The 23,376-nt window shown below is 36.1% G+C and overlaps 1 protein-coding gene across 1 annotated transcript in view; it reads right to left on the bottom strand.

The window, feature by feature from the left end:
* Window positions 1-23,376, bottom strand: part of LOC148948840 (calexcitin-2-like) — a 75,276-nt gene that overhangs the window by 24,914 nt on the left and 26,986 nt on the right. The window contains exons 4-5 of the mRNA XM_089094106.1: window positions 19,906-20,022; window positions 13,299-13,410 (exon numbers count right to left, since the gene is read on the bottom strand). Of these exons, the coding sequence (XP_088950232.1) occupies window positions 13,299-13,410; window positions 19,906-20,022 (229 nt within the window). The remainder of the gene's footprint in view (window positions 1-13,298; window positions 13,411-19,905; window positions 20,023-23,376) is intronic.

Here is a 23,376-nt window from a genome sequence, read left to right on the forward strand (position 1 = left end):
TCAAAATGTTGATCAGAAGTGTTTGCGTAAATGATGGGCGTTAAGGAGGGGGGCAATTACCCTCCAATCCCTTTTGACTATTCATGAGGGCACTAGCCCTCTCAATTCCCAATTGAATGAGCCCTTTTTGAAGTTTCTACGGCAACACTTTCTATAAGAACCTTATATGCCACCAGGGCATACAACCATTACCCTGAAAGCTGCGGAAAAGGGGGGTCGTCATCCTCAAAGACCTAATTTCTAGAACTTTCAACTACGTTGAAAAAAATAGCTATCTCAAAATTTTGATTGGATGTGCTTGGGGAAATGGTGGGCATGAGACAGGGGTTAGTTGCCTTCCAATCACTTTTGACTATTAGAAAGGGCACTAGCCCTTTCAATTTCCAATTGAATGAGCCCTTTTTGAAGTTTCTCGACATTACTTCCGGTAAAAACATTATATGCCCCCAGGGCATAAATTACAACCCTTGCCCTGAGCGGTGCGGGGGTTTGTCATCCTCAAAGACTTAATTTTCAGAACTTTCAACTACGTTGAACAAAATGGCTATCTCAGAATTTTGATTGGATGTGCTTTGGGGAAATGGTGGGCGTGAAAGAGGGGTTAGTTGCCCTCCAATCAATTTCGAGTATTAGAAACGGCACTAGCCCTTTTAAATTCCAACCAAATGAGCCCTTTTTGGAGTTTCTACGACAACCTTTTCCATAAAAACCTTATTTTGCCCCCAAGGGTAAGTTACAACTCTTGCCCTGAGGGCTCTGAGGGGGCTATCATCCTCCAAGACCTAATTTCCAAAACTTTGAACTATGTTAAACAAAATGGTTATCTCAAAATTTTGATTGCATGTGTTTGGGGAAATGGAGGGTGTGAGCGGGGTGATAGTTTTCCTCCAATTGCTTTCGACTATTAAAAAGGGCACAAGCCCTTCTAATTTCCAGTCAATGAGCCCTTTTTGAAGCTTCTACGACAACGCTTTGTATAAAAACCTTATACACCCCAGGGCATAACTTACAACCCGGGCCCGGAGGGCTGTGGGGGGGGGGGGGTGTCATCCTCATAGACGTAATTTCCAGAACTTTCAACTAAGTTGAACACAATGTCTTTCTCAAACATTTGATTGGTTGTGTCTGGGGAAACGGTGGGTATAAGAGGGGTTTAGTTGCCCTCCAATCACTTTCGACTATTAAAAAGGACAAAAGCCCTTGCAATTTACAATCGATTGAGCCGTTTTCGAAGTTTCTACGACAACTCCGTTGATACGAAGTGCCCTGGTCTAAAGGATAAAAGAAAAAAATACATTGTGCCAACATCGTTCTTTACTTAGATTAATTTAAAAAACTTTCCGAAAAATAATTTTTTCAAAGAAAAGTAAAGGCCATTTTAAACATAAGCTCAGGAGATATGAATACCTGTTAAAATTCAAACTCAAAACGACCAGAAATTACTATTAAAGAATAAATGAAAGTCAAAACGAACAGAAATTAAATAAACAATCATAGCAAAATACATACAACAAGTAATAATATAAATGAATAAATAGATCTTAAAGCAAGTAATGCTTGGATTGAATATGAAAATCAAGCTTAAAACGAAAAAAAATATTTTGCTATTAAAGTATAAATGAAACTTCAAACGAACAGAAATTAAATAAACAATTAATGCGAACAAACATACAATATATATTAATGTAAATGAATAAATAAATCTTAAAACGAGTGAAACTTAAATTGAATATGCGAATCAAGTTCGAATCGAATAAAAGTAACTACAAACAAGAGTTTGGGTATCGCCTCCCTGCAGACGCCTAAAACCTACTGCGTCATTGGCACCTTACTGAAAACTATATGAGTCTTGAACAGTCTTGGAAATTATAAACAAAATCAAATTGAATATTAGATATGTGATGATATTAATTGTTGAAAGATCCATCAGTTCAAGATATTTTTTCACTGTAATTTTTATTTTCAATTTAAAATGCTCTAAGAACTGGAAAAGAATAAATTTGTAATATAAGTGTAATTCGTTTTCAGTGAAGCGCCAATGACGCAGAAGGCCTTAGGTTTTTGCAGTTAATGAAGGGGACATTATAAAAATTTTGTTTTTAGTGAAACTATATTTTTCTTGACCAATCTTGGAAAGAACTAATAAATTAAACTGAATATTTGATGTATAATGATATTAATTGCTGAAAGCTCATCAGTTCAAAATTTTACTGTAATTTTAATATTTATTTTCAATATTAAGTACAAAAGAAAACATTTGTAATATAATTCGTTTTCAGTAATTTGTAATATAATTCGTTTTAGGCTTCTGTAGTGACACGATACCCAAACTCTTGCTTGTAGTTATTCCTATTTGATTCAAATATCATTTACATGTACAATTTAAGCTTCACTCTTTTTAAAATGTATTTATTCATTTACTTTAATATATATTGTATGTTATTTCGCATTGATTAATTATACAATTTCTTTTTATTTAAAGTTTAATTTATGCTTTAATAGCAAAATATTTGTTTTTCCTTTCAAGCTTGATTTTCATATTCAATCTATGCATTACTCGCTTTAAGATCTATTTGTTCATTTATATTATTACTTGTTGCATGTTTTTTGCTATGATTGTTTATTTAATTTCTGTCCGTTTTTGGGTTTCATTTATTCTTTAATAGTAATTTCTGGTCGTTTTGAGTTGAATTTAACAGGTATTTATTTCTCCTGAGCTTAAGTTTAAAATGGCCTTTACTTTTCTTTGAAAAACTTATTTTTCGGATTTTTTTTTAAAATTAATTTTTGTTCGTTTTTGATTGCAAAAAGTTTCAAGTTTTTATGGCATGGGGGGATGCTTACTGTCCGATTATTCTTGACTTTAAAAAACGGATAACTTTCAATTTAACCCGAATGAGGCTTCTTTCAAAGTCTATACGATTACCTCTTTGATAAAAACCTTATATATGAACAATAGACAGCTTGCATAACTTGTGGACAGCGATTGGCAACAATGAATGGATTGAAAAAATAGCTCCAATAAGGGTGTTTTGACCATTTCACTTGCTGACACAAAGGGATTACGACTGTTTGGAATTGACCTTAATAGGATTTTGTGTGCCAAAGCAATTTTGCATCTCTCACAGAGTATGTATTTTAACCTTATAATTGGATAATTATAATAGATTTACTATCTCTGCTTCCCATACAAAACTTTACCTTATTAAAGTCTTTGGGGTGCGGGCGGCGTAGTTGGCTGAAGGAAGAAAACTTTAGCGTAGACAGTAGGAGAGGGGAGGGGGAGGTTGGAGACTCATCCAATTCGGGGTGGAACTTCACATATCTCCTCCGTTCCCGATTTAGGAGATTAGACAGACTTATTGGGCTGTAGAATGTTGGACCGTTTGAGTTGTGGAAGACGTTGAAATACTCAAAAATATTTTATATTTTCAGTTATTGCAAGATTGATTTCATAGATTGCGGAATGGTTAGCCCCCTGGCCCATCATTTGGGTGAGCCTCAACTCATAATATACAATTTTGATTATTTGTTCCGTGTTATGTGCAAATATTATTCTATATATGTTATTTTGAGTTATACTTTTATCGCATTGCGTTCATTTTTAAGGCTTGAGATAAAAACTGAAACCCTAGCGGAGACAGTTGTGGGGGGAAGTCTCCCCCCGCAAATGCGTAATTGAGCAGCCACAGAGAAAGTGATACAAATGAAATTAAGCTGTCTTTTGAAAATGTCTTTTTTCAAAAGACACGAACAAAATCGTCTAAAGGAACCTGAAGTGCTATCTCTGACATTTCCATTGATTTTTTATTCCCGTTATTTTCAGATATACAATTTCGAATATTATCGAATGGGTTTAGTCGTCCCCTCCCTGAATAAGCCGTGTAATATACTCCCCCAAACATATTCCCCTCAGATAATTTCGGATATTTATAAAAAGGGAAGCTGAAATTTCTACTCAACTTTATAGGTCAGAAGCAATGCTATAGCGTTACCTAAGTAAAGAGCCATAAGGGTTCAATGAATTAATACTTATTTCTTTTTCCAGGGGCACTTTATGTGGAAGAGGTGGTCGCATAAACTTTGGAACGGGGTTCATTGAATTACAAATTAAAATTTATAGTGCCCTTACACCAGGGGCGGATCCAGGATTTGTTAAGGGGGGGGGGGCAAAATAGGTTGATCCGATAAACTTGCGTTAGGAGCAAGTTTAATTAACGCAATTTTGTGTTAATTAATTAAATTGCATTACTTTTGACTACGTTAGGGGGGGGGGCACTTCCTCGCCCCTCCCCTGGATCCACCACTGCCTTACACTCTCTGTTTCTTTCCTTGTTAGGGATGAGAGCAGATGCCTAATAGGTGTGTGTTAATACCAAAACATTCTAACTCTGATTGGGCCTTTAGGTATAAACAGAATTAGTTCAAACGGAGGGGTGGGGAAAAAGAGCGTGGGGGGGTATTTACCCTTCGATCAATTTTGAATCTTAAGAGCTGGACTAGAACTTCCAATTTGCAATCAAATGAGCCCTCTCTGAAGTTTATACGAGAATCCCTTCCTGCCCCCAGGCCCTGGGGGGTTTTTTCGACGCCAGAGTTTTGTTAATTAACCTTTCAACTATTTTTAACAAAATTTTTATCTTATGCACTTAGGGCGTGGAGGAGGGGGGCTAGTTTCCCTTTAGTCTCTTTTGAATCTTAAAAAGTGAACAAGAACTTTCAATTTCCAATCGAATGAGCTCTCTCTAAAGTTTATACGAGTATCCCTTCCACAAAAAATAATATGAAGGATTCGGAGAATCTTAAAATTACAACCCTTGCCCAGAGGGCTGTGGGGGAGTTGTCATCCTCAAAGACCTAATTTCCAGACCTTAAAACTATGTTTAATAAAATGGCTGTCTCAAAATTTTGATTGGATGTGTTTGGGGGAATGATGGGCGTAGGGGGGGGGGCTATTTGCCCTCCAATCACTTTCGACTATTAAAAAGGGCACTTTCCCTTTGAATTTCCATTTGAATGAGCCTTTTTTGAAGTGTTTACAGCAACGCCTTCTATAAAAACCTTATATGCCCCCAGGGCACAACTTAAAACCCTTGCCCTGAGGGTTGTGGGGGAGCGTCCTTCTCCAAAATATATTTTCTATCTGGAAATCAACTACGCTCAACAAAATGGCTACCTCAAAATTTTGATTTGATGTTTTTGCGGGAAGGATGGGCGTAGGGGGGGGGGCTAGTTACCCTCCAATCACTTTCGACTATTAAAAAGGACACTAACCCTATGAATTTCTAATCGAATGAGCCTTTTTTGAAGTTTCTACGACAACGCCTTCTATAATAACCTTATATACCCCCAGGGCATAACTTAAAACCCTTGCCCTGGGGGTTGTGGGGGATGGTCCTCCTCAAAAACATATTTTCTATCTAAAAATCAACTACGCTGAACAAAATGGCTATCTCAAAATTTTGATTGGATGTGTTTGGGGGAATAATAGGCCTGGGGGGGGGGCTAGTTGCCCTCCAATCACTTTTGACTATTAAAAAGGGAACTATACCTTTGAATTTCTAATCGAATGAGCCTGTTTTGAAGTTTTTACAACAACGCCTTCTATAAAAACCTTATATGCCCCCAGGGCACAACTTAAACCCCTGTCCTGAGGGTTGTGGGGGAGTGTCCTTCTCAAAAACATATTTTCTATCTGGAAATCAACTACGCTGAACTAAATGGCTACCTCAAAATTTTGATTGGATGTTTTAAGGGGGAATGATGGGCGTAGGGGGGGGCTAGTTGCCCTCCAATCACTTTTGACTATTAAGAAGGACACTAGCCCTATGAATTTCTAATCGAATGAGCCTTTTTTGATATTTCTACGACAACGCCTTCTATAAAAACCTTATATACCCCAGGGCATAACTTAAAACCCTTGCCCTGGGGGTTGAGGGGGTTGGTCCTCCTCAAAAACATATTTTCTATCTAAAAATCAACTACGCTGAACAAAATAGCTATCTTAAAATTTTGATTGGATGCGTTTGTAGGAATAAGAGGCGTGGGGGGGTGCTAGTTCCCCTCCAGTCACTTTAGAATATTAAAAAGGGCACTATCCCTATGAATTTACAATCGAATGAGCCTTTTTTGAAGTTTTTACTACAACGCCTTCTATAAAAACCTTATATGCCCCCAGGGCATAACTTAAAACCCTTGCCCTGAGGGTTGTGGGGGAGTGTCCTTCTCCAAAATATATTTTCTATCTGGAAATCAACTACGCTGAACTAAATGGCTACCTCAAAATTTTGATTGGATGTTTTAAGGGGGAATGATGGGCGTAGGGGGGGGGCTAGTTGCCCTCCAATCACTTTCGACTATTAAAAAGGACACTAGCCCTATGAATTTCTAATCGAATAACTTAAAACCCTTGGGCATAACTTAAAACCCTTGCCCTGAAGGTTGTGGGGGAGTGTCCTCCTCAATAACATATTTTCTATCTGGAAATCAACTACGCTGAACAAAATGGCTATCTCAAAATAACGGTCAATAACGGTCAACGCGATAACGGTCAATTGCCGTTATCAACTCGCATGCTTGTTACATTCTTAAATGCTTTTAGTAAAGCATTAGTCCTCCTGTAGCACAGAGGATGCCCCCTCATATGAGTGGCGGATTCAGGGGGAGAGGTGGCTCCCCCCCAACATAGTCTAAAGCAGTGTAATTTACTTAATTAACGTAAATTTGCGTTAATTAAACTTGCTCCTAACGCAAGTTTATCGGATCAACCTATTTTGCACCCTCCCCCCCTAAAAAACAATCCTGAATCCGCCCCTGCCTGATATAAAGGTTATTTAGGTTTTACGTAGCTCATTACTTTCACTTGTATTTTATTTAGTTTCTTAGTAGTAACCTAGAAAAATATATACATTTCCTAATGCAAAAAATTTCAATAATCTAATTCGCGATGATTTTTTTTTCCCAAAATGAGCAAATTTAAATTCAGGAAGGGTTCAATTATGCTAAATTAGGAGTTGAGTGAAATTACTCGACAATAGGCATAGAAGCCAGGTAATTAGATAAATGAATCGAGGACTGAATATTAAATAGAAACAAAATCCATTTAAACAGAGCTCCTAATTTTAACATTTAAAATTGAGTAATGCCGGATATTTGAAATTTGGAAAGTCAAAAAAAAGTTCTTACGATGGACGTTTTTATGCTGGACGTTATGGACGTTTTAGGACGTCTTACGATGGAGAATTGTCTATTGCTGCATTTTAATAAAATACCCTTTACAGGCTTGGAGTCTTTGTGAAGATCAGTGCAGTTGCCCCCCTAAGTCCATCCCAGCTCCCACCTAACTTCTGGATTAAGTTGAAGGCAAACAATAATATTACTTATTTTTTGAACTCATTCCTCACCAATAACTGGTTCATAATACCCATTAAAAAAGTTAGTGTTTAGCTGAGGTTTATATCCGGGTCTTAGGAAGGGGAGGGGGTGAGATGTAATTAAATTGGAAGTGTATCTAAACATCTAAAAGTCCAATATATAGAAACTGTTATTACACTTTTAGTTCAGAAGAGGACATTGACTGAACTGTAACCCAATTTCCTTTAATAAACCTACCTTAGAGAGGACTGGTTTTGTCAATGCTTGAATCAACTTGATAACAAGTCAAAAATCTGTTTTAAAATGAAAGTCTCTAAATTCCTTGCAATATTAATGTTCCTGTGCTATGAAAAGAGATCTTGCTCTCTGACCCCACATGTCGGCAAAATGAATTTTTACACAAACGATCATTGAAAAAGGATCTAAAATTTGGCCGGTTCGTTTTTTCCGATTTAGATCCCAGGAAAAAAAAAATTGAATACTGGTAGCTTTTTTTGAAAAAAGGTCTGGAGCGCAATAAATGGAAAATTTGAAAAATCGGAAGTGCTATAAATTAAAAAAAGAAAATACTTCAAAATCAATTGGCCGGATCGAAAATTCTATATTTTTAAAATTTATTCCTCCACGATTATTTTTTTTTAATTTTGGTCTCTTGTAGGTCAAATAAAGCGACAAAGTCAAAATTAACTTCAAACAGTAGCTCTTCTTTTATTTTATGTATTACACACTTTTCAGCTTACATGGGAGGATCTTTCCAAGGAGGAGTTTTCATGGGGGAAGGGAATTTTCCAAGGGAGGAAGAGCTGATTTCCCAGCATTTATAAAAATAATATCAGAAATTAACTAAAAAAAACAAGTTATTGGATAAACCTATTTTGCCCCCCCCCCCCTAAAAAATGTGGAATTTTGTATTTTCACCAGAAGAAAGATCACGGATGCGTGTTTATTTGTTTTTTTTTCCTCCAGGGGTGGTCGTATCGACCCAGTGGTCCAAGAATGTCGCGAGAGGGCCCATTCGAACGGAAATTAAAAGTTCTAGTGCCCTCTTTAAGTGACCCAAAAAATTGGAGGGCAACTAGGCCCCCTCCCACGCTCATTTTTCCCAAAGTCGCCGGATCAAAATTTTGAGATAGCTATTTTGTTCAACATAGTGAAAAAGTCTAATAATTAAGTCTTTGAGGACGACTTAATACCCCACAGTCCCCGGGGGAAGGGCTGAAAGTTATGAACTTTGCCTATTGTTTATATATAGTAGGCCTATTGGATATTCGGAACTATACAGACGTTTTCAGTGGGATTTTTTCTGGCGGGGGGGGGGGGGAGTCGGGGAGAGGGTTACGTGGTAGAATCTTTCCATAGTGGAATTTTTCATGGGGAAGATAATTTCCATGAAGGGGGCGCTGGATTTCCAAGCATTATTTAAAAAAACAATCAGAAATTAAATAAAAAAAACAGCTTTCTTCCACTGAGAGTAAGGAGGAAAATTAAAACTTAAAACGAACAGAAATTATAATGTATATGAGGGGGTTCGCCCCCTCGTCAACACCTCGCTCTTTACGCTAAAGTATCTTTAGTAATTTCAAAAGAACTATTTTTTCTATTTAAGGGGCTTTTATGATTCAAGGAGCATTCTTAAAGAACTGGAGCAAAATTCAAACTTTAGCGTAAAGAGCGAGGTATTGACGAGGGGGAGAACCCCTTCGTATTAGGTAAATTAGGAAATTCACTTCACTCCCCCGTCAATACCTCGCTCTTTACGCTAAAGCTAGAATTTTTGTTAAATAATGGCCTATATAAACAATAATTTGTTTATGTTATTTCCTGGCATTATTTAAAGAAGGATCATAAATTAAATAAGAAAACATTTTTTTTTAACTGAAAGTAAAGAACAACACTAAAACTTAAAACGAACAGAAATTATTACGTATATGAAGGGGGTTGCGTCCTCCTCAAAACCTCGCTCTTTACGCTAAAGTTTTGAGTACTATGAAAAAAGCGTTTTATTGTTCTAATTAAACGGCCCTTTTGTTTTAGGAGTCAATCTTAAAAAATTGGGATACAGTTGAAACTTAAGCATAAAGTGTGAGGTTCTTGGGAGGAGGCAACTCCCTTCATATACGTAATGATTTCTGTTCGTTTTAAGTTTTAATGTTGCTCTCACTTTCAGTTGAAAAAAACTTTTTTTTGTATTTAATTTCCTACAAGAGGAGACTTGCCTCATTGAGTACTTAAAGAACAGCTCCATAAGACGTTACGTCTCCATTTGGAATGGTCTTCCAAGGGATTGTATCCCTGAAAGCCTATCTGTTGATTCGTTCAAAAGGAGATGGAACAATCAATCAATCAATCAGTTTATTCAATTAATAAACACAACAAAATACACTTCAGTATAAACTCCCTCGTAAGGCTCTATGGCCAGGAAAAAAAACAGGGGAATATTATAAATCTAAGGGAAAAGATTATAGATTATAAAATAAGATTATAAATTATAAGATTATAAATCTAATTAGAAAATCTAGGGAAAAGGTTAACCAGTGGCATACAAGGCCCTAAATTTGTAGCAGCCTGGCGTCATGAATTTTGTCATAGAATATATCTCTGAATTTTCATTTTTGCCCTCATTAGACCGAAATTGATGCTTTGCCCTACAAAATAGCAGGAAACCGCTTTGCTGTGAAGTGATCTCTGTTTTTTCTTGAAAAGTTTAAAACAACTTTCGATTTCAGCTTGAATGAGCCCTCTTCTGATAAGCTACGACAAAAAGTTCAGTACAATCACCAATAAAAAAAACGCGCATCTTTTGGAGAAAAACACATTTCGTATTCTATCGATAATAGTTTGAAATCTCGTATTTCGGGGTTTTCTGGTAGGCTGGTTTTCTGGTAGGAGTTTTCGGGGTTTTCTGGTGATGCAATTTTCACCAAATTCCCCCCATTCTTTCTAAAATCACACAAACTTTCTCAGGCTCGTAGCTTTTGTGACAGATGTCTTTTAATTTAATGAATTTTATAAATCTGGAATTATAGTGAAAGTTAGATACTCTTGATCAATATATTGTTACTATTTCTTCTTCAGAATCTCGCTTAAGTTTCTGATATTTGATGTTGCATTTTGATATTTGATAGTGAAATACTCTGTACGGGTTTAATCACTGAATAAAATCATTGATTCATTCAATCTCGCTTAACATTTGTACGGGTCACTCTCTACTTACTGTTCGTTACCACAATCTATTTGATTCTGCTTCTTCCACAGAAATATTGTAATTAACTAAAGGATTAAGTAAACCTTGAAAAATGATGCTATAGGTAACTTCATTTTCAAAACATATAACATAATACAAAACATGATACGGAGAAATAGAAAAAAAAGTATATCCACTGCATTGGCATGTGCCTCATACAATTCTATTTAATCAGGAAGCATCCTCGACCATTTCTTTAGTGTAAAATAATGGAAAAACCCATTAAAAGCTCTATTACCGTTTACCCTCCCTCCTCACCACCCTGAGGAAATTTCCTGTTGTCGCTTATGGTCTAAAGTAAATACTGTGAAATAGATGAAATGGATTGTTTTGGACATTGGTTCCTGAATCGAAGTTAGTCAGTCAGTTTCATTACATGATTAAATAAGAAAAAAAATAGGTTTTTTTAACCGAAAGTAAGGAGCAACATTAAAACTTGAAACGAACAGAAATTATTCCGTATATGCAAGGGGTTTTCCCCTTCTCAACGCCCCGCTCTTTACGGTAAAGATTTTATTGTTTTAAAAAGTAGAGTAAAAAAAGCTTTAGCGTAAAAAAGCGTAAAAACTTTAGCGTAAAAAATCAAGGCGCTGAGGAGGGAATAGCCCCTTTTATATACGGAATAATTTCTGTTCGATTTTAAGTTTTAATGTTGCTCCTTAATTTCAGTTAAAAAAACTTATATTTTTTATTTAATTTCTGACTGTTTTTTAACTAATACTAGGAAATCCAGCCCCCCTTCATGGAAATTCTCTTCCCCCATGAAACATTCCTCCATGGAGAGATCCTCTCACGTAGCCCCCTTCCCTCGATCCCCCCAGAAGAAATATCCCCCCCCCCCGAAAACGTCTGTATACTTCCAATAACCAATACTATATGTAAACAATGGGCAAAGTTCACAACTTGCAGCCCTTTCCCCGGAGACTTTGGGGGATTAAGTCGTCCTCAAATACAGAGTTATTAGATTTTTCGACTATGTTGAACAAAATGGCTATCTCAAAATTTTGATCCGGCGACTTTGGGAAAAATGAGCGTGGGAGGGGGCCTAGTTGCCCTCTAAATATTTGTTCTTAAAAAGAGCACTAGAACTTTTAATTCACATTCGATTGAGTCCTCTCGCATAATTCTCGGACCACTGGGTCGATACGATCACCCAAGGAAAAAAACGAAAAAAACGAAAAAAAATAAAAAAATAAACACGCATACGTGATCTTTCTTCTGGCAAAAAATACAAAATCCTACATTTTTGCAGATAGGAGCTTGAAACCTCTACAGTAAGGTTCTATGATGCGCTAAATCTGATGGTGTGATTTTCATTAAGATTCTATTGCTTTAGGGGGTGTTTCCCCCTTTTTTCGAAAATAAGGCAAATTTTATCAGGCTCGTAACTTTTGATGGGTAATGTTGAAACTTATATGAAAACTTGATGAAACTTATTTATTTGAAATCAGCATATATCTATTGGTATCAGAATTCCGTTTTTTAGTGTTTCGGTTACTATTTAGCCGGGTCACTCCTTACTTACAGTTCGTTACCACGAACTATTTGATATTACAGCCGCAGTTAACAGTTGATAACTTGTATTGTGATTCTACTTCATTAATATTTATTCCAGAATATATTAAAGTTACTTCAGAAATTATAGTAATTTGTTATAGTTTGTTTAGACATAACAAAGCACATAAGTAAATTTGTCCTATATCAATCGTTCCCAGAGACGTTCATAGGGTTGGTGGTGCCTGGGGAAAAATTAATTAAAGCGCCCTTCTCCCTACTCAAATATAAGCAAATAAAAGCCAAATTAAAGTAAAAATTTTGATCAAATTGGGCAGTCCTCAAGCTTCGGTGCCCGACGCAGATGAATTGCCCCCCCCCCCTGGGACGGCTCTGATCCACCCTTTGTAATTATAATGATAGTTTTGTTTTATTCTATGATTTATATTTCCTATGCAAAAGTAATCATTTGATAAACTGCTCCGGGTGCTCAGGAGTTTTGAAAGAGGTTAAGCGTCTAAATAAAACCCTCATACTTTTGTAGTGGTTAGCATTGTTGCCAACGCTTTGAAATAAACTGTACCAGTTCTCCGACTAAAACTGTACCGCAAGTGACTAATTTGTTTCATCTGAACAGCAGGTAAAAGGTTTACCGCAACAAGAATAAAATTTTCGGTGAAATAAAACTTGCAAGAGATATCTGATAAAAAAAAAAGGAGCAAGCAAAACCAATCTGTAACGGAAAATTTGATTGTACGACAAAATGTCCCAATGTACCGCATTGTACCAGCACCTCTAAATTGTACCAAAAACGGCACAATTGTACCCCGTTGGCAACACTGGTGGTTAGTTAGAGTTTATAACAGCCAGAGAATGTATGAAACAAAAACACAATGAAATTTTGAAAAAAGCTAGAAAAGAATAGGATGAAGAAAAATATTCACAGGGAAGAATAGGTCATCTCAGAAAATGAAATAATAAATACATACCTCAAAAAGCATATACACAAGAACTTTTCGGAGGACGTATACTAAAAAATAATTATTATTATTTGAATTAAAAAGGCTCAGAAATTACAAAAAATTAAAATTTCAGGATTGGACAAGGTCCTGAGACCCCCCCCTCCCGTGGACGTCCCTATACCTAAATTAAAACATACTTCATAAATTGGTAGAATTCAACTTGCCTGTTGTATCGTTAAGGTCAAACATGAAATCCATATAGTTATTTTGCCACTCGTTTTTATTTGTTCCATTAGAGTAGGACTCCCACAAGTTACACCATTCGTCAAAACTTACCTAGAAAAAATTAAAACTATCAATTTTTTTTTGGAGCATGGAATAATTTAGACTGTTGATTTATAAACCTGGTACTATTCTACGCTATTACCACTGTAGATAAATTTAAATATATATATATATATATATATATATATATATATATATATATATATATATATATATATATATATATATATATATATATATATATATATATATATATATATTATATATATATATATATATATATATATATATATATATATATATATATATATATATATATATATATATATATATATATATATATATATATATATATATATATATATATATATATATATATATATATATATATATATATATAAAGTAGGACATGCAAGGATTTCCTGAAAATAGGATTTCAAGTTCTAAAAAAAGAAAAAGTATCTAGATGCGTAGAAATTTTTACATACGAGGCAATATAAAATACAGACAAAAATGAAGTTTATCACTCTTCGGAAGACCAATTATTGCATGGCAAAGGCATCTGACAATCCATTTTATTTTATTTGTACCGGAATGACAGAAATGACAGGCACATTGAATGGCGAAAATTAATGTTCATGCGGCCTCTTCTAGCCCATTAGGGAAATCAAGGATCAGCGTTCAATATTATTGAGCAACAGCAATTCAACAGCAATCCAGCATAAACTGGTTTTGCCATATTTTCTATTGAAGAAAATGGACAATCAGTGGATCAAAATTTCTGCGCAATGCATGCTTTAGATTAAATTATTTCCAACACATTATACGGGGACAAAAACAGAACGACTAAGCCTGACAGCAAGGCCGTGGTAGTGGGGAAAAAAACAATAAAAATGTATATAAACAACTTTTTATGTGTTTTTTAAAGTTTTGCAACTCCCTGAAAAACCCTCTAAAAGTATTATTCAGAGGATTCAAAACAGAAAATCACACATGCTATCTACCAGCCATTAAGGAATCGTATCACGTTTACTTGGGTAGCGCTAATTCTCCATGTTGCGTAATAATCGTGTTGTATCAAATTTCCAGCTTTTCTCACGTTCAACACTCACGACAACGCAAATGGCGCTGCTTTAACGCATAACACCAGCGTTGCGGAAAATCACCACGAGAGCCTCTTCTTCTCAAAATGTTTTTCATAGTGTTAGTCCAAAGGGAGGAATTAAAATATTTCAGCAGCAATACGCAAGGGCATACAATCGTGAGGTCGCATTAGGGTAATTTAAAACTGGATTCCGTCCTCCCTTATGTTCGGGAGCTGTGTTAATCAAAAACAATTTAAGAAAAAAATACTGCCTAAAACTAAATTTGGATATTTTTTTCGTCGTATGCCGTGTTAAGACACGATTCAAAAGTCGACGATTCGGGGGTAAAAAAAGGCTGTTTTTCGGAGCAATCGGCCGTGTTTTTTTCTAGAGAAAAGCTTTAGCTGCTCGTTGGCTTTGAAGGAATCAGCCGCTTGAAGAGTAAAAAGTTTAAGTATCAGATCGCTTGAACAAGACTACTGACTTGATTATTATTGTTCAAGAGTGCATGCTGGCCCTGGGATTTTATCCAATCCTTCCACTTTCCGTCTGTGAGCCATTGGACTTCGGCTTGTGAATCCCAGGTCCAAACGCCTTATAACAGGGGTGTAATTTACTATGGGGCAGGGGAGGCAACTGCCCCCTCCAGACCCAATTTTGCCAGATAAAAAAAATTACACTACCTCAAATGGAAGATTAAACAATAGTTTCGTTTTTGCTTAACTGTGAACCTTGGTCTTAGCTCGAGGGAGATGGTTATAAAAAGGCGTTGCTGTTGTAATGTTAAATATCTGAGCCCTTAGACTTTGGTCTTTGAATTCCAAAGCGAAAACACTTTGTAAGGAAGTCAAGTCAGTCTGAAGTCCAGCAGATAAAGTACTTAAAAAGAGCATTACCCTCAGCTGCTTTGGAAATTACCATTGGCACTAGAGCCTCAGAGGATTATTTATGACAACATCCTATTGGCTAGGCTGTCATCTAAGACGGGGAAGGGGGGGGCTTAGGTGCATGCATTACCCTCACTAATGACCATCTGTTAAATGGTAGAAAAAAAGACCATTTTTTTCGATGATCGATAAAAACAATGACACTTTGTCCGATGACACATAATAACAATGTTACTTTTTTTCTATGGTAATAAAAATCAATGATCGTATGTTCAGCGGCAAAAAAACGATGACAATCTGTCCGATGACAAGACAAACAATGACAGTTTATTCAATAACAAGAAAGAAAAAATGACCGTTTATCTGATGACAAGAAAAAATAATGACAGCTAATCCGATGGTAGAAAAAACCGATGACATGTTGTCCTATGCCAGTCTTGGTAATAGCAGACAAATCTATGGCAAAAAATGACTACCGAATTATTTTATAGTAAATTGTCTCGATATGTTGCAGGCAGCATCATTGCACGCACACTGAAAAAAGACCTTGTGATTCCTCAGTACCCCATCCTCGCTAAGAAAGGGACTAGACAGGGAGCTATCACTTCCCCAACCCTGTTCAAGAATAGTGTCCTGGATGCTCAGACAAAGTGTCTTCCTTCAAGCATTCTTGGGAGAATCGATATGTCTCTTATTTGTTATGTTGATAACATCTTGAATCTCAGCCGTACGACCCATCGCATTGAGAAGAATTTCAAAATCCTCAAAGATGAATATTCAAAATCGGGCTGTCTTTTAATCCTGAGAAATCCGAAGTTGTCCTTTTCAATTGGCGAAATTCTTTTAATTCTCTTCTAAATTTGGGCGATTCTCTTGGTAATCCCACAGACCGTATTACATACCTGGGCCTTTCAATTGGCACATCTATAGGCCACACACGTCGTTTGCTGATTTCTTACGTTGAGCGTAGAATTAGAATTTCTTACGCTGGAATCGTAAACAGCAAACCACTTTTCAACCGTTACCTTCTAGCATCTACTTACAACGCCACAGCCCTTCCACATCTGCTTTACATTGCTCCTTTCTGGAAATTCTTTACAGTTACAGATAAAAAGCACCTACGATCAATCTTCTTCACATTTGCTAAATATCTTTTACATTTGCCCCCCTTGGATAAGAAACCGTAAAAATTATTCATTTGTATAAGCTATCTGACCCAACCATTAGCATTAAAAAATCTCTATCCCATTTTCAAAGTAAGTTTAATCACCCATGGTCACAAATTTGTTCACAATAGTTTGTTTGTATTAATGTTATGCATGTAATGAGTTTTTTTTGTGATATATTTGGATTTTGATGTGTGTTTGCGTTTTTTTTTTTACTTTAGTGATTACTCCGTCTATGTACCTTTTTTGACAGGCAATAAATGAATAATAATAATAATAATAAATATAATGTCCTGCTTATAAAAAACGATATACGAGTAAATTTTCAGTCATTTCAATAATTTGGACTATGATTAAACCAAGAGCTGTTCAAAAATACTGCTTCTGTAGATTCGTTTCTGTCAATCGATCTACTGATCGAACGATAGAGATAGTTGTCAACACATAAACGCGCCCAGGTCCATTTATCTCTATTGGAGGATTCTTCACATACAGCTTTCTTGCTTAGTAGAAGAATAACGTCAATAAATTACGCGTACAGTAAAAAAAATTCAGGGATGGGCAACCAAGGAAATGAGGGGGCAACGTTTGAACAGAGTTTTTTACTGATAGAATGGTGTCGTACTTTTCCAAATATCTCATGATGCCAGGACTTTAGTAAATTTTTATCACCGAAAGAGGTGAAAGATTTTTATCCACAAATAAAGATACCAACATTTTGCCTGGTAACATTCTAAATTCCTATCATGTCGAAGAATCTGAAGACAAATTAACCTAGTTTTTAACCTGGTAAAGAATGAACTCTCGTTCACAGTAACCGAACACTTGGAAACGATTTTGGAAAAAAAAAAACTTTTTTTTCCAAAAAAAAAAAAAAAAATCAGGTGAGGAAGATTTGCCATGTGAAGCTGATTCAGGAATGATAGCTATTAACTTGATTAATCTTAATGATACATGTTTGCTGTGAAAACAAATTTGGGAAAATTTCGAAAAATAGCCACAAACTCCATAAACAAGGTGTCGGGTCGAAATGAATACTGCACCACTGGAATCGCAATTACTGAGGACTACATTCAAATTGTCCGTCAGACGTCAACCCAAAATCAATCCGAAGTTTCATCCCTTAGTTCTATGACTATCTACCTTAGTTCTGCCTTAGGAATGATGTTTAGGACGGATGGATGATAGCGTTATCTATCAACAAGTGAAATGACATAATTTTATACAATCCTAAAAAAGGCTTATGCCAGATTTGCCTCTCACCCGGACTATCTGTCTTGGCTTTTTCTACAAGTAGCCATGGCTTGGTGCCTGCAACACTTGATCTTAATTAAAGACACAAGCATTTATCCAATAAGAGAGTCATACGTATTCCCGCCGTTTACCCGTGCCATTTAACCAAACACTTGGAAAACTATAGGTTTCACCGTCCGTTCGCCTGCGAGTTTAGGGGACTTGTTGGTCTTGTGTCAATCCTATGGTACGGTATTCCACCTTTAGATTACAAGCAGCCAAACCTATTAGGCTTAAGCCACTTGTTTGCCTGTGAGTCCAAGAAAATTCAGTCCCCCATTTTGCATACAAGTCCAGTGCACATTGTCCGTCAGGCGTCAGCCCAAAATCAATCTGATGTTCCATCCCTTAGTTCTATGACTATCTACCTTAGTTCTGTCTTAGGATTGATGCATGGACGGGTGGATGAAAGACTTATCTCCATGTTATCTTCCTTTTTATCTTGATTAACAAGGAACATCACTTTTGTCACATGGGAAGCGGTGATGTTTCTTTTTTTATTTCTTTTATTTTGTCACCACTAGTTGGGTGCTGATACATCTTAGAGAGATATTCAAGGGTCCATTAAAAAATATATATATATCTAGTGCATTGTACAATTAAAAATATTATCAGAACAAAATGCAATTTTTAATTAACATGTAAAAAAGCTAACTACTTTCTGAAAAAAAAACCGTCAGCACTCCAGTGGATCCGGCACTATTTTTTCATAAATATGTTCCTCTTCTAATGCATTAAATAATAAAAAAAAGTATTTTTTAACTGTAAGTAAGGAGCAACATTAAAACTTAAAACGAACAGAAATTATTACTTACATGAAATGGGGTTGTCCCCTCGTCAACGCCCCGCTCTTTACGCTAAAGTTTATCTCTTTCTCACAACTCTACTTTTTAAAATAATAAAAAACTTCAGCGTAAAGAGTGAAACGTTAAGGAAGGGGCAGTCCCTTTCATATACGGAATAATTTCTGTTCGTTTTAAGTTTTAATGTCGCTCCTTACTTTCAGTTAAAAAAACTTGTTTTTTATTTAATTTCTGAACGTTTTTGAATTAATGCAGGTTTTGATTTTGGCTCACCGTACATGAATAATTAAAGCGAAATTTGCATATTAATTTTACTTTTTTGTTTGCCTAAATAGCTTATTCAAAACTTTTATCGGACGATTTTGAGAACAAAGGGGGCGGGGGAGGGGGCCTAGTTGCCCTCCATTTTTCTTGATTACTTAAAAGGACACTAGACCTTTTAATTCTATTTACGAACGTTTTTATTAGTAATAAATATACTTAACTTAGGTAAAGAACTTCTATATTCGTATAATTTTATTACATATATGAGGGGGTTCGCCCCCTCGTCAATACCTCGCTCTTTACGCTAAAGTTCAAATTTTGTTCCAATTTTATAAGAATGACCACTGAATCGAAAAGACAGATTAATTAGAAGAAATGGCTCTTTTGAAATTACTAAAAATACTTTAGCGTAAAGAGCGAGGTATTGAAGAGGGAACGAACCCCCTCATATACGTAATAATATCTGTTCGTTTTGAATTTTAATGTTGCTACTTACTTTCAGTTGAATTTTTCTTAATTTCTGATTGTTTTTTAAATAATGCTGGGAAATCCAGTGCCCCCTTCATGGAAATTCTCTTCCCCCATAAAAAATTCCTAAATGGAAAGATCCTCCCACGTAAAAAATACAAAAAATACATAATTCCACATTTTTTCGGATAGGAGCTGGAAACCTCTACAGTAGGGTTCTCTGATGTGATGAATCTGATGGCGTGGAATTCATTAAGATTTTATTACTTTAGGGTGTGTTCCCTCCTTTTTTTCGAAAATAGGGTAAATTTTCTCAGGCTCGTAACTTTTGATGGGTAAGATTTAACTTGATGAAACTTATATATTTAAAATCAGCATACAAATCTGATTCTTGTGATGTATCTATTGGTATCAAATTTCCGTTTTTTAGAGTTTCGGTTACTATTGAGCCGGGTCGCTCCTTGCTTACAGTTCGTAACCATGAACTGTTTGATGACAGTTTGTCATACATTAGTTTGTTCGTCATTTGTTCGTTATCCAAAATAGAAATAAAAATTGTAGAAACAAAAAAGGATCTTACTTGATTGTCATTATCAATATCAGCACCCTTAATTCCTTCCCAGACTTGAAGTAAACACTTAGCTGCTTCTATGGCCTGTTCACTGGACGAAGACCAAGACCTGACTTCAGCTAGTTTCTAGCAAAGGAAAAAACGGTTACTTGTTTAAAATAAAAATTTGTTAAAAAGAAAACAAAAACAAGATCTAAAATTGAAAGAGACTGTAACTTCCCGTATCAAGCCGAAAATGATAAATATATTTTAACTACCAGTTTTCTTTCTTTTTTTCTTTTTTTTATTACATGCTTCACGGCTCCATCACAAATGATGATTTGCCGCTAGTCCTGGTAGCTAACTTATTTTCTAACACTGAGGTACTTGTTATACCTTCTCTTGAACACGTCAAGGGAAGGATTTTTCGGGATTACCTCTGCCGGCAATCTATTCCATGTGGAAACCGATCGCCGGGTGAAACTAGTTTTCAGATATTCTTGGCAGGGAGTACCCTACTCAAGGTAGTCCTGACGAGCTGTACTTCAGCGAGTTGATCGCAATGGTTTTGCTTTATCAGGAACGAGCTTCGATAGCTCCTTTGATGGAGGGTTATACAAGTACTTATAGAAAACTGACATGGACGTCACATCGAGACGTTCCTGGATCAGCTGTGGGGTTTTAGATTTTGTGTTGCCAGAGGTTGCTGCACGCATTGCTCTATTTTTAATATGTTGGAGCGGAGCGATTTGGCTTTTTGGTGCAACAGCGAAGAGAGGACTTGCATAGTCAATGACAGATCTGATGCACGTATTGAAAAGTGGCAGAATAGAATCATCAGGGAGCATACTTTTGCATCTTAGGATAACTCTTAACTTCTTGTTGGAAAAGGATCTAATTTTACTGAGATGCTCAGTTCATCAGAGATCCGAAGAGAAATTGACTCCAAGTAGGCGGAGTGTATCAACTCGCGTCATTATCTTTCCTTTGAAGACAAAATTAGGATGAGTCCTCATATTACGTGCCTTAGAAATTAGGAACTATTTCGTTTTCGTTGTGTTAAAACTTACAAGCCATGCATCTTCCCACGCCTCAATTTTCTCCAGGTCAGCCTAAAGCCCCTTGTGGGGTTCACTGGGATCTTCGTCTTTTGCGATTGATGTTTTTGTTGTTGTGTCATCCCCAAAGCGGTGAGGTTTCTTCACAAGGTTGTCCCCTAAGCCGTTTATAAACACCAAGAAAAGAGTTGGCCTAAGAATACTTCCTTGTGGTACTCCTGATAAAACTGGGTGTTCTTTTGATATGAAGCCATCGAGGACAATTTGCAACGATCGTTGACGAAGAAAGTCAAAAAGTACGTCAAATATTCGACCATGAATTCCATAGGCTTTAAGTCTAAAAAGAAGTCCCTCGTGCCATACACGATGAAATGCTTTTGCGATGTCAAAGGAGAGAAGGCGAATATCGTGTCCCTGAGAAAGGAGCTCAACCCACTCTTGATACTGTGCAATAAGGCAGTCTAACACAGACTGTTCTATGCGAATACCGTGTTGCATGTCTGCCAACAACAGATGTGACTCAAGATATTGGCAAAGGGTCTTATTAATGACGCTTTCATAAACTTTACCTACGCAGGACAGCGTACTTATTGGACGATATGATCCTACATTAGTAAGGTCAGACTCTGCCTTTGGAACAGGGATGACATGATCAGTTTTCCAGGCTTTTGGGAATAATTCCGCTACAAAGAATTTTCTATAGAAAGAGGCGAGAGGACCAGCAAGTTCAGGAGCACATCTTTTAAGGATGAGATTGGGGATCTTGTCAGGTCCTTAAGCTTTGGTGACATCCAGCTGGCTTAGCGTTCTGAGCACCTTCCTAGTAGTTATGTTAACGCTGGGACTCCGTCCTTATAAAGTTGGGAGACCTTTGAAAAGTCTTGTGCAAGAGCATCTGCCTTTTCCTGGCCTGACTCACTACCGCATCACCAACAACTTTCCTGGATCACTAATAACTCACCGCAGCACCAAGCGGCCTGAGGCCAACACATCTAATAATATATTTTTTTAATACATTACCTATATAATAAAATATATTACATACATTTTTAAAAATACATTTTTAAACACAGTTTTAAAACATATGTTAAAATATATTACAAAAAGATAAAAAGTGTGCAAAAGAGATTGCTTATGTTTCAAGTTTTCAAGGCTTTTGGGGCAAACCAAGTATTGTGAAGGTTGTCTTCCTACACATAGTTGGGTATTTATTCAATGAATCCTTAAAAATTCCAGTCTAATATTTTTGTGGGATCACTAGTGAGCCTTCTATTTGTATGAACTATGTTTCAATGTGTTATGAATGTTATTTTATGTTTTAAAAAGCACTGCCCAAATGGTTGAAAACTTTGTTAATATTGATTCACCAAAAGTTCAAGGAATATGAATATATAAATATGAACATAGATTTGAGTTAGCTCTTTACTTTAATAAGACCCAAAGTGTCTTCAACGTGCCTCTAACAAAACTTCTAAAGAGTAATTCTACGAAAAACAGTCAATCCTCTAATGGGATTTCCGTCTTCTAAAAAACGAAATGATAAATCGTGGAATAAGCTATTCTAAGAAAACAAAAGTATAATCAAATTTAAGCACGACTAATTAATGGTAATAAACTAAAGCCTCAATTATTGAAAAGTTAAGAAAAAGAACGAATAATAGTTATCCTGTTTCTAATTAATAAAAAATCAAGACACCTACTATTGACTATAGCTATCTACAAAAAAAACAACTTTTTCTTAAACCTTTCTATAAGAAAGGTGACAAGAGTGAACGCGCTTATTATGTACAGATACCGATTCGATTTCGGTAGGTAGGAAATTGCTTAGCTTGATGATGCTTATTAGACTAAAAAATGCTCTTTGCCTAATAAATTTGATGATAGCATATCAGTGTGGGTCTAAAAAGGGAGATGATGCGTTGACCAGATTTTCATGTTTAAGTAACAAAGAAGGGGTGCTACCATTTCGGTGAAACGTCACAAGCACGAAACGTCATAATATCGAACTGTCAGAACCTCCAACCGTCATAACATCTAAAAAAAAGTTATAAGTTTATATAATAGTAATAAGTATATAATAGTTTAGAAACAAATTTCGGCTATATATTTGCACATGAGGGCGATCAGGGGGGTGGGGGTAAAGCATAGCATTTATTAAATACGTAACCTAACCTAATCTAGGTATCTCCCCCCCCCCACTAAACCCCCAAAAACTAAATTTTAAAAATTTTGGATGTTATGACGGTTTGAGGTTCTGACGGATTTTTTGTCAATGTTATGACGGATTTTGTACTGCTTCTGACGTTCGTGCTCCTGACGGTTCGATGTTATGACGCCTTCCCAACAAACATTTTTCATGCACCAATGTCCTTTGAAATACATTATGGACATGGATTTGATTCAGCAGGTGCAAATCCTTATATAACATACTTTTGGGAACTAC

The sequence above is a fragment of the Artemia sp. Qi Xiang Cuo genome, chromosome 9 (assembly GCF_049724085.1).
Source record: "Artemia sp. Qi Xiang Cuo chromosome 9, ASM4972408v1, whole genome shotgun sequence".
Lineage (NCBI taxonomy): Eukaryota > Metazoa > Arthropoda > Branchiopoda > Anostraca > Artemiidae > Artemia > Artemia sp. Qi Xiang Cuo.